This window comes from Dendrobium catenatum, unplaced genomic scaffold (genome assembly GCF_001605985.2).
Source record: "Dendrobium catenatum unplaced genomic scaffold, ASM160598v2 fragScaff_scaffold_1720, whole genome shotgun sequence".
NCBI lineage: Eukaryota > Viridiplantae > Streptophyta > Magnoliopsida > Asparagales > Orchidaceae > Dendrobium > Dendrobium catenatum.
The window spans coordinates 713,048-726,410 of record NW_021320182.1 but is presented as its reverse complement, the minus strand read 5'-3'; the positions used below and the strand labels follow the sequence as shown (position 1 = coordinate 726,410).

Sequence of the window (13,363 nt, the reverse complement as noted above, 5' to 3'; positions counted from 1 at the left end):
AGAAAAAGTGAAGAATGAGACTTCACATACGGAACAAAACTAGTACACATTTCAACTAAGGTGCATCCAAAACTCCAAGCATCAGACTCCCCAGATACACTACCAACAGCATCATCCCAAAATAAATTCAACGACTTTTTCAGAGGTTCCCATGCCTCTGGAGCTGTGTAATGTGGACTTAACATTGTGCAATCCATGCATGAGTGCATCTTTAAAGAGCTTTCCTCAGGAAGAGATCGAGCTTTCTTGCAAGGTTTCTTCAGAATCTCAGGAAGCCCATAATCAGAAACCACTGCCCGCCCATTTGAATCCAATAGAAGATTTGATGGCTTCAAATTCATACAAATAACACCTGCTGCATGAAGTTCTGCCACACCACGTGCAATGTCTGCCCCATATCTACAAACCAAGATCCAGTTAGCTCGGATTTAAAAAGTTTTTTTTCTCAATATATAATGCACAAATAATACAATAATCAAAATTGTCCAGAAGCACAATCAACTAATGTACCCTTCCTAGCAGGTTGAAGCCCCACAAAAGAATTATATCAAATACAAGCTGAAGAACTTTACACTAGTCAACATAATAAGAAATTATACCAAGGAAAAATAGGAAAAGCCTTTATGAAGGGAAGGCAAGCACAATTAAAGTAAATTAATCATTTTTAACGACACAAATTCTCTTCAAGAAGAATTACTGTAGAAAGCATAACTGACTGTTCAGCTTCAACTTGCATAAAATGCAGAACGAAGTGGTTACTGCGTCAACCATTTTTCCTAAGAGAATAACATGTAATCCTTTCTCATGTTCTATTTTTCTGAAGTTTGAAATAATTAATTATGCAATGACACGCCATTAGCAGAAGTCAAACAGTTCTGGTCTATTACAATGCTATCATATGTTTCTTTAAGAAGAAGCTTCCCTTCTTTTCTGCCCCATGTTATGGAAGGGCCAGTCTTGATAGCTCAAAACTTATGAAACTGCTAATTTCTGATGATGAGATGTCTCCAAAGGCCCAACCACAAAAATCAACAAGATAATCATTTTTTTCTTTTTCTTTTTTTTTTTACAGAAGTAGACCATGCTTATCTAAACAAATCACAAAAATAAAATGCCACAAAATGAGGTGGCTGCTTCATATACATAAGAGGATATAAAGTCCAATGTTATCAGCATAAATAACGCGAAAGGAAACTTAGCATTAGAGTAGCCCAAATAAAATGGCTAAATAAGGGGGATAAGAAAACATTTCATATGTTAAAAATGGCATGCATAATCAACATATATAAATCCAAATCTGAGGATCTCTCAAATTATACATTATTTTTTTTCAATATCGCTTCCTGAGTAAGCTAACACTAAAGCACTTAGCAGATGAAAATATCTATGACCAATTCTGCAACTTCAGAACAGATAACAACCAAGTAACCCTTCTCTCCAAGATTTTTTTTCCCAAATGCCTCATGTTCATTCAGGCCTCCAAAAGTTACAAGAAAAATACTTCCCAAATTAAAAGTTAATGACAACAAAAGGCAAGACAACTCTCAAAAGATACAGCTTTCCTTAATAAAAGAAAGTACCTGAGAATTTCAGTCTTAAGCCCCTAGACTCTGCCCAACAGCATCAAATTTTGATAAAGGGTACGAAAAAATAAGAATATATTGTTTTGGCGCGTTATTTGAGAAAGTAAATAGAAGTTAAGAACCTTAGAATCTGTTCCAACGTTAGCCTCCCTTTGTTCTGTTGCATCTCAGCTAGAACAGAGCTGTTGTATCTATCCATGATGAGAGAGAGATACCCATCAGAACGGAGTGCTCCATGGAATGTGCAAACATTCCTACACCACATTGAGGCACGCCTCAAGCTATCCAGCCTGGTCTGCACCCAAACGACATCCATATCATCCGTTATTGGCACCCTCTTTACCGCAACCTGGTGCCTGCACCGCCCACCAGAACCAGAAGGAGCACCACTGGAAACAGACGAGCTGCCATAGAGCACTGCAGACCAAGTCTCCTGCCCAGTCCTGCCTTCTCCTAGCAGGCGCAGTAGTTTGAGGTCATGGTGCGAGCTAAGGTCAATGGGACTACATGAAGCGCCCGCGGAGCTCGAGCAGCATCCAGAAACCGAAGGGCGGGATAGTCGGCCACGGCGGCGACGGCTGCGAGAGCCGAAGTAGTCATCATCGTCCTCGCTGTCAGCAGGCTCGTCGTCCTCCGTCGCGGCAGCGACACTAGCGTCTTCTCCGTCAGTGAAGTCGCACTCAAACGACGGGGAAGATGGGGATGAAGAGAGCAGGGAAAGGATAGGGAAATTCTTTCGGAGGGCATGAACGCTGTTCCCGACGACGGTCGGGTGACGGCAACGAGGGCAAGAGAGGGTGGTGTCCGTTGAAGCCGCGAACATGCGGGAGAGGCACGATTTACAGAATCCATGCCCGCAGTTGAGAAGTAACGGTACTCGCTCCTCCTCGTTGTACCTCAAGTGACAAACCGAACAGCACGGCACCTTCATTGCAAGGGTTTTGACAGTGATAAATAGAGAAAAGGCCTGAAATCCTAAGCCCTAATCCCTAGATTCAGATAATAGATGGGAAAATGGGAAGGAAGAGTGCGATGGCATCGGATTGGTAGCTGGAGGGTTTCAGATCCAGAACAGAGAAGAAAAGGGGAGCATTGCGCCCAGGGAAAGGGGACGAGGGTAATAAGTTTTGATTCGGAGTAAAAATTTTGAGCTTTTGGAGCTCTAGTAGAAGGAAGGCTCGGAAGATGGGGTAAGATAGCAACTCTCTCTCTCTCTCTCTCGCTCGCTTGCTATCTCTCTCTATCTTTTCTTTGTCGAGTTGCTTTTGTGAGTTTTCTCCGTCGACCTCCGCCCACCTTTTCTTCCGCTGCGGGCATTTTCGTATATCAGGCTTTTTTAATTTCTCAGTTTTTAGTCCAAATCATCTTCTGCAAATTTTCGATCCGGTTCAGCAACGATAATTCTGGTTGAACCGGACCGGAGACGCGTGTCCACTTTCCTGGGGGTCAGCGGGCAGTGGGCCATGAATTTGGTCCTTTTTGCCAAAAAATGTTTGAGCATTTTTTTTTTTTTGGGTAAAATTGGGGGCAAAGCCCATTCTATTAAAAGAAAAGGATTACAGCATTTTTTATTTAACTATGATCTTTTAGCTTCAAAATTGGGCGTGTAATTTTTTCGAACTTATGGCCTATTTAGTTGAAGCTAGGACTTAATTTAAATAAAATTTTATTAATTTAATTGAATTGAATTTATTAAAATTTTAAATTATATAAAATTATTTGAAGATATTATTCAGGATTTAAGATAATTAAATCATATGATATTTATGTTTTAAAGGAGTTACTTATTTATTTCAATTTTAATTAATAAGCTATAATTATAAATAATATAAATATAAGTTAATTTAACTATCCAATAGCTTAATTTATGATTTATTTAGTAATTATAATATTAATTATCAAATTATTTATTTAGGTGTTATTTTAATAAGTATTATAATATTAATTGTAATGATAATTGTCTAATTAATAATTTAATTATTATTTAAAATAACTAATTATTTAATTTTATTTACACTATTAACTATTTCATTATTTTTAAGTGGTTTTTTAATATGTTTTTAATTGCTAATTATTCTTATAACTATCTAATTAATTAGATAAGTAAGAAAAGGTGAAAGGAGTTGGAAAAGTAGGACCCTTTTCTCTGTTATTGATGCATATTTCTATAATTTCTCCTCATCCTATAGCCCTAGGCCCATCTAGGTTTGCTTTACTTCATGGTGTTTTGACTTCTACTTTGCTTAGAGTGATGCGGCGGGAATCACAAGATTTTACTTATGTTTATAGTCACTAATCAAATATCATATGGTAGTTTAATTTTTTCTAAGTATAAATTTTATTTAAAACACAAGCTCACATTATCGTATCAAGTAATAAAGTGATGAATAGCGTGTCGATCTCACAAGAAAGCATTAAAAGCATCTTACATTTTCTTTATTATTGCTTACAGGATTGTTATGTTTGTCTAATAAGCTTATAGAAATTGTGTCTGCAAATTAAAAATAAACCGTTCAAAATGTAGAAATAAAAGTTTTCTAATGTTTATAAACAATGAACTTATTAATACTTAAAAGTACATGTTTGCATTATAGAGGGGTATTCCTATGGTGATTGTAGATCGAAGCAATTATGCTCATCGTCTCTACCAAGCTTGTAGGAACATAAGATAGGATACTCACTCTCCATTATAACTCACACACACTTACACACTCTCACAAAATGACACTACAAATGACTCCTCTAAGTGGCTTCTTTTTATAAGGAATAAATAAGGTGCCTATTTAAAGTTATTCTTTTTTTTTTTTTAAACTAGCGCTACGACTTTGGCTTGGTGCCATTATGACATTGGCTTGGTGGCCCTACTGAACTCGTGCATTTGTTCACCAATGATCACTTTGATTCACTGATCCAACTGTCTTCCACTATAGCATTGAGATATTTGACACTACTGGCTTCGATATAGTGCTGCAGTGTTGATTGGATAGCTTAATAGTACTAAGCTCTATAGCAGATTTTTGTTAAGCTCTCCACTATGATGTTGATGTGTGTGTTTGTCTAAAAAAGTAGTTTAAAACGTTTTCTTTAGTGGAATTTAATTTTTTGAATTTTAGTTTTGAAATCGAATATGTCATTATGAATGATATATCACCTCGGGAAGTGAAAATACCATTATCTAATGAGTTCATATTATAAAATTGTAGGTTTATCTTGATTATCGTAGGCAAATTTAGGGAAGAACCACATATGACCCCAGAGAGTCATAATGATATTTGATGTAATATTTAACTATGATAATCTGAATAAATGATCATTAATTTCATAATCAAAATTATTATAATAAAATGATATATCTTCCCAAAGAAAGAAGATATCATTCATTATCAATCATTTGAATATGACAATAATGATTGTCGTTAATTTTAATTTTCTCAAAGAAAGTTAATTGAGTTTTTTTTTAATGTGATTTTAAAACTGATCTGTATTTTTTAAATCTCCTACAAGCATAAGCCCTCGTAGTTAATTATATCATAGGAAACCTAAGTTTCCTACAAAGACTCTCAATTAAAATAACTATAAAATTTTCATTTTAAGTGTTCAAAGATTGATATCAAATGAGTAACATTTGAATTTCAAATGAGATTGGATCAAATTTTGAACACTTATTCTGGAGGTCAAAAGATGAAAGGTAGGAGGTATTTTAGGATTCTAAAAAATTTAAGTAAACACCCTAGCCTACCCTATAGGCTTGGATTTAAATTTTGGATTGAAGAGAGTTAATTTGAGTTGATCAATTTATTAGAATAGTATTATTATATTTCTGGAATATGATGACTTAAGATTTGGAATCCACCTCAGAACTTAGATCTAAATTGGGCACTAAAAGATAGTGGCTCGAACCTAGCTAATGTGGTGCAAATGTGGTATCCCAACCTAGATTAGGGAGTCAACTAACCACCAAAGCACTTAAAATCCATGAGTCTGATTTTTTATGAATGAGTGATAGGGATGCTATTTGATTAAGTTTATGGAATTGAGGCTGACATTTAGAGCATATCCTAATTAGCCCCTTAACACATGTAGGGTGATTTGATACTTGAAACTAAAGTGTAATTAATATTTTAGACACTTTTAATTTTTTTTTAATAAAATGTGTGCTAATTGACTAAATGAATTCATAAATTGAATATAAAGTATTTTTAAAATTAGTCTTAAAAATAAATTTTATCCTAGAGATTATACAATATCCCCTAGAGAGAACTGCACCATAATAGGTCAAATAGTCTCCTAGAACCCACAAACATGGATGTGCCTAATAAGGAGGAGAAGAATTCAATATGATTGCATGAGAAACTCTCGGTGATCTTGAACTTACTTCTTAAAATGTTAGAGTTTCTATGTGAGTTTAAAATTTTTAATTTATTTGAGTAGAATTTTTTGCATACCCTCATGAGCCTTCAATTATTCCAGACTAAATAAAAAATGACATGCAATAAAAAATAGAAAAGTATGTTATTTCTACTATATAATTAATGTATATAAGTAAATAAAATTAATTAATTAAATTTAATATTCATATGGTAAGTGCCACTTAATATTATAACCTAGGATCTGTAGAAATTAAAAATGATCAGGTACCACTGATAACAACCCGAATTCTACTCCTAAGACTACCTAAACTGATTTTGAGTGTGAGATTCCTCTATATCTTCACTCCTTCGTCCTTTTACAAGCTTTTTAAATTCGTCAGGTCTGAATATCTAAATGAAAGAAACTCCTCCCCGAAGAGGTATTTTTTTCTCTTTAGATATTTGAAATCATGTTAACTTCGATATCCAAATGGAAGGGAATTCTTCCCTAAGGGATTTTTCCTCCACTTTAGATTCTAAGTTAGATGTGTATCCCACCCCAAATGTTGCTTGTACACTACAACACTTGACTTGAATTAAAATACATTAAAATTTCAAAAATTAAAAGGCTGCAGATCACCTCCAAGGTTATCCTAAGCATTTATAATTAAAATTGACATCCCAAGATTTTAAATATATGTTCTTAAATTAAATTTAGAGCCATACTTGGTCATGCTTTTTTTTTTAAAATTAAAAGGAGGACTTAGCAACTATAGCACCTATAAAAAAAACTTATTAACTAAAAGTTTAATTTTTACCCCCCTTTTATTTAGCCCTGTATGAGCATGGCCTCATGTAGTAGATCATGTTAGTATCTAGATTGGTAATAACCTAAAGGTAATTTAATGCCCATCAAATCAATTCATAGATTGTATGTAATTAATATTTAAATAAACATTTAAATCACTTAATTTTAGTAAACACCGCCCTAACTTAAAATTAAAACTACCATAGTAAAAAATTTAAAGTATATTACATAGGTTGTGTGGTTTGGATATATCCTATAACTAGTAGTTTATTAAAGTTGTTTATAACTTTGATTGGTTGAAAGACTTAAGGGATTTTAATTTGAATTTTAGTATTAATGTCTTAATGTTGATTTTAAAGATGTATTTTAAATGTTAATTGATTACTATATTTATTTACACTAGGGCTGTAAAATTTATTTCACATTTCTTGTGACTAATTTAATAGCCTAGTAGGTCTGGATTACCTAGTAATAACTAGTATTAATTAAGTGACTTAATTGGTTAAGATTTAAGAGTTAATAATTTTTAATTAAACCAATTGATTGCTGGTTTTAAAGATTGGTTTCATATTTTATGGAATTTCAAGTCAATTTAAATTTTTTTTTAAAATTAGTTATGGTTTTTTAAAGTTTGACTATTTAATTGAAATTTTATATTATTTAATTAAGGAAGATTTTAAGGATTTTGATCAAACTTGATTCCAAACTTCTCGAAATCACTCCCAAAGGTCAGAAGTGATATAAGGAAGTGTTCTCAAGTGCTTGGTAATTTTTTGAAATTTATAATTATTTTTAATTAATTGAACTAATTTAATATTAATTTTTATTAAAATTTAAATTAAGCTTAAAAATTGAAATTCAGTCAAGGGGCATTTAAATTTTCTAAGTTAAGAGTTAAATTATGGTCAGATGATATTTTTTTATATTTTTGTTATTTCATTTTAATTTATTGTGCTTTTTGAAGTTTGAAGCTTAATTAATAAATTATTTTTTAGTTAATTAAATAATTGACCAATGATTTTTAAAATCAATGGGAATTTTCCATAAGTTAAAGCATGTCTTAAGTATTTTATATTTTATCTCTAATAGATGAACATTTAATTTTCTAGGAATTTTCTTAAATTTATAAGTTGAGTCCTTAATTTTTGTCTCTAAGTGAGAAAAATGTAATCACATCATATCATTCAAAGAAACTTGAAACTAGGAGAGACCTAAAAGTAGGTGTATGTGCCATCCTAGAAATTGAAATCAAGACATGCCTTAAATAATTAGAAAGCTTATAGAAAAGGTAATTAATTACTTTACTTATTAATAAATCCTCATTAAATCCATGCAAAATTATTAAATATCTGTTGAAAATTACAAAAACATAATCAAGTGCAACGCAAAAGGATTTTAAATATATATAATTAAAATTAATTTTCCAAAACTAAATGTTAAAACATAAACCTTAAATTTTGAAAATTTAAAATAACATTAAAAATGGAATTTAATTAATATTGGAAAAATTATAGAAGACCAAAAATATCTAAAATAATTTTTCTCAAATTTTGAAAAAGGGGGGGGGGGGGGGGGTGAATTGGTAATTTAAAATTTTTCCCTCTTAAATTTTAAACTGATATAAAACCTTTTTTAATAAAAATTTAAAACAATTTTTCAACCACACATTAAGCACAAAATAGTAAAATAAAAAGTAGCGGAAAAATAAAAGACACGGGATTTATAGTGTTTCGGTCATCCACTCCCCGGAGGCACCCTCTGAGTATTGCACTAATACCACTAGTGTCTCTCCTTTTACCCCCACAGCAAGGTGGAGAAGTCTTCAGAAAAACTCTCTTCCACCACTACCCGGTGCGGCAGAGAACCGTCGGCTGTTCACACATTTCAAGTGTAGGTAGAGAACCCTTCATCCTTTCACACTCTCCAAATGTGGGGAGAGAACCCTTCATCCTTTCACACTCTTCAAGTGTGGGCAGAGAACCCTTCGTACTTTCACACTCTCCAAGTGTCGGCAGAGAACCGTATCTCCTTGATAGATCTTCTCAAGAGAAATCTAGAATGACAAGAGAAAAAAGTGAAGTAATCATAATTCACAAAGTTGAACAAAATATAGACTTTAAATTATATAATATTATAAACAGAACTTTACTTGAAGTCTTCAACAATATGGAGTACGATTTCCTTGAAATGTTAGTACACACAAGAGCCAAAAATACTTCTTCCAAAAATGTGTTAGGATAAATTAATAATTAATACAATAATATTTAGAATCATCAAAATAATAAGTTGCAAGAATATAAAACATGAAAAAAAGGTAAGTATCAACTCTCTTAACAATCTCCCGCTTTTTGATGATAGCAAAATAATTATTGTTTGTATATTTTTCAAATTTTTAAGTATCTCCCAAACTCCCCCTAAATTAATAAGCATGTGAGAATAAGGGGCATTTGAACATAATTTTTTTAAAATTTTTAATTCACACAGTCACTTAAACATAAAGAACAATCAACAATTAACAACGATAAAACAAAATGCACGAATGATAAAACAAATACAACAAAACAAAACATACAAAATAATAGTTCTTCCCCTTTTTGACAACAGTAAAAAGTGAAGAAAAAAAAAAGAACAATACAAAAATGATATAAGTCATATGAAAATCCTTAAATAATTGATCTTTGATAGGGATTAAGATATAGTAGCAAATAAAATTAAAACATCATTAGAGAAATATATGTATTTAAATGATTTAAGAAGAGATATAACATTTCTAAGAAAAAAAATATCATAATCATGAATCAATTTAGACAACGAGATAAACAAAATCATTGTAAAGTAGATGCATGTAAAATTTTTATATTTCAAATTTTCAATATCAAATAAAAATCGTACAGAAGATTAATTTGAATTGAAAGATTAAAAGATTAGGGAAAGAATCAAATATAACTTGTGGTGCTTTGTGCATCTTTTTAATTTTTGTGACACATTTTTTTTTGTGCATTTTTTGAATTTTTGGGCTAATTTTATGCCTCTTTTTTAATTTGCGAACCATTGCATATTCTTTTGATATTTTATACATTTGTACATTTTTAAGAGTAATATTGATCTTTCTAAAAATCAATAATCTAAAATCTCAAATTTCTCTAAGTACAATAATATTTATATTGATAAGAGAAATACAATACAAGAAAACATTATAATTATAATAATAATATAAAAATTATATTAGTCTAACAAGAAACATGAGATTAACATTCTTAACCAGATCAAGTTATAATCACAACTTAAATTTTAAAAAATTAGATTTTTCTAATGAATTCAATTTTATGAATTGCAGATATAACTTTTGGGAGATCAAATATTTTGAGAATGATCATATAGGCTAAACATATTTCTGAAATAAAATCAGAAATACTAAAATAATATATGAGAACTTTTATTGATATCATTAATAGAGGATGATACATTTGGCATGAATGATATCAATACATTGACTTTTAAAAAAAATACAAAACATAACATAAAAACATAAAGACATATATGCTAAAATCACATCACATCATATTTGATAGAGAAAATCATAGAGAAATACAATCATCACTCAGAGGGGTCCTAATCCGGAGGAGGTTGCTAGTTAAATAAGTTAAAATAGCTACTCATCATAGCCATGTTCGAGCTTATACCATCCATTTGCTCTCAAATCTAACCCATATCCTACTGGTACTGTGCATCCTATTGTTATAGATGAGTTTCAATTTGATCAAAGCGTTGATCAAAATGAGTCTCAAGATGATCAAACCTGTAAACCAAAACTTGAAAATTTGGTTCACCAGCAGGTGGAGGTGCAGCTCTTCTCCTTTCCTCCTCAGAATCACTACTTAATCACTTAATTTTCTTTATTAAAAATTGTTCGAAAAGATCCATCATTGTAGTAGAAAGGCTCCTCTAGATTTTGTACTAAATGAACTAGGTCATATTTCTTCTCCAAGATATAGATCACAAGATATCTTAAGGTTATATTTTTCTTTATTTTATGGGAGACATGACCAATCTCAGAAAGTCCATAAATATAGTTAATGATCAGTTGGGCTTCATCTGTAGGTTGGCTTGTCATAATCAGATAAGTCACTGTAGAAAGAAGAGGTGTGATATTTACTCGGTCACCAGCTTTATGAATAATGGAGGTACGAAGAACATGCCGAATGATTCAGGCATTATGATTAAGGGTTGCTACCTTAGGCAAATGTTCTACTACTCTACATCCTCTAATAACTTATTTTATTATAGTCCAGTCAAAGTTTGAGGAAGAGGTCAAAGTGTGAGCTCTAATCCCTTGATTTTTTAAGTTCAAGAATATTCCTAAGTCTTCCTTTGTGATATCCACTTTCTTCTTAAAAACATATGAGTTAATCACAATTTGGTCAGAGTCAAAGGACATATTAGCAAGAAAGTAGTGGAAAGTTTTCTTGTTGTAGAGATGGATTAGAGTGAGAATAAAATCAAATTGGGTGGAAGCAAAAAGGTACATTACCTTGAAAGTGAGTTGTTCTTGGAGAAGGACTCTAGAGGGAGTGATTTTGACGGATGAGAACCTAGGGAAAGACTCCTCATTTGCTTTGGATAGAAAGTTTTCTCCTGAGTGTTTAGGGAGTCCCTTAGCAAGTACCTTTTGCCTTTTGCTAGAACTAGCCATGGAGAAGATCTAGGAGAATAGAGAATTGAAAGTGATTTTTTGAGGAGATGAGATTTGAGTTCTAAACCTTTCAATTCAAAGGAAAAAACAAACTTTCGTATGAACGAAAAGAGATTCGTCCCGTACGATTTTGGGTTCGTATGTACGAAAAATATTTCGTATGGACGAATGAGTGAGTCCAAAAATGAAACGACTTTTTGTAAGCATGTAAGTTACGAGATGTCCTTTTATATAGACTTTTTTGACCATACAATCGTACAGACGAACAGATGTTTGTCCTGGACGATCAAATATTTAAGATCATTTTTATGACGATTTAAAATGTCCCCCACTTTGAAGTTCCACATGTTCGTATGTATGAACTGAACATTCGTACGTACGATCAGAAATAAATAAACTGATTTTTATCCGTATAACCATCTACATGCGTACATACAAATAAATATACATCATCCAGATGATCGTGTTGATCGTACAGACGAATGATGATTTGAGAACTTAATAACTTCATGTAAACATTCAAAATTGACAGTAAATATGCTACACACTTCATCCCGTACGAAATGGATTTCGTACAGACAAAAGTCACTCAATTTTCAAGTTAATTTAAAAATTAGAGTTTTAATGTGGAAAACAAAGACTCACAAACAAGAAAATTCAAAAAACAAAATACGAATAAACATAGAAAACAAAAAACACAAAAACATAAATATAAAAACACACTAATTAGCACATATCAATATTGTAGAAATTAATATTTAAGCATTCAAATCAATCACATCAAGTCTTATTCTTAATGTACTAAAAGTGTCAAAGGCTAGTAATTTTGTAAAAATGTCTGCAAGTTGATTTTCTGTTGTAACATGAATAAGTTCAATTTCTCCTTTGGATATATGATCCCTTATGAAATGATACCAAATGTCTATATATTTGGTTCTTGAATATTGAACAGGATTTTTAGAAATATAAATAGCACTAGTGTTATCACAATAAATAGAAATATTGCTTATAGTTAATCTTAAATTAATTAACTATTATTTCAACTAAAGTACTTGTGCCACACAACTTCTTAATACAATGTATTCAGCTTCAGCAGTAAATAGGGCTACTGAATTTTATTTTCTACTGGACCAAGAGATTAATGAATTTATAATAAATTGATATATTCCAGAAGTGCTTTTTCTATCAACCCTACAACTTACAAAATCTGAATCTGAATATCCAATAATTTCAAATGAAGAGATAAACTTAGGATACCAAATTTCTAAGTTTCGAGTTCCCAACAGATACCTTAAAATCTTTTTTAGTGTTTTCAAATGTGATTTTTTTGGATCTGATTAAAATCTAGCATATAAACAAACACTAAACATGATATCAGGTTGGCTAGTTGTCAGGTAAAGCAAAGATCAAATTATCCCTCTAACTTTCTTTTGATCAACAGATTTTCCCTTAGGCTCCTTTTCCAATTGTACTGAGGAACTCATAGGTGTACTAACAGGTTTAGCATTGTCCATTTCATACTTTTAGAGAATATCTTTAACGTATTTTGATTGACAAAGAAATGTACCATTCTCAAATTGCTTAATACTAAAGTCTAGAAAGTAATTAAAATCTCCTATTAGACTCATCTCAAATTTACTACTCATTATTTTAAAAAAATCATCACAAAGATTTGTATTTGTAGATCCAAAGATAATATCATCAACATAAATTTGTACAATGAGTATATCCTCTCTTAATTTTTTTAAAAAGAGAGTTGTATCCATATTTCCTTTTTCAAAAGATCTCTCAAGTAGGAATGTGCTCAATCTCTCATATCAAGCCCTAGGTGCCTGTTTCAAACCATATAATTCCTTTTTCAATTTGAAAATATGATTTGGGTGTTTCAAATTTTCAAAGTCTGCAGGTTGTTATACAAAAACATCCTCTT

General features: G+C 31.5%; 1 protein-coding gene across 3 annotated transcripts in view; it reads right to left on the bottom strand.

Moving 5' to 3' along the window:
- Positions 1-2,905, bottom strand: part of LOC110097909 (E3 ubiquitin-protein ligase KEG) — a 55,805-nt gene extending 52,900 nt beyond the window's left edge. For all 3 annotated transcript variants that reach the window (XM_020824556.2, XM_020824557.2, XM_020824558.2), the window contains exons 1-2: positions 1,706-2,905; positions 31-399 (exon numbers count right to left, since the gene is read on the bottom strand). In XM_020824556.2, coding sequence (XP_020680215.1) covers positions 31-399; positions 1,706-2,514 — 1,178 coding nt within the window. In that variant the 5' untranslated portion in view covers positions 2,515-2,905. The remainder of the gene's footprint in view (positions 1-30; positions 400-1,705) is intronic.
- Positions 2,906-13,363: the final 10,458 nt, after the last annotated feature.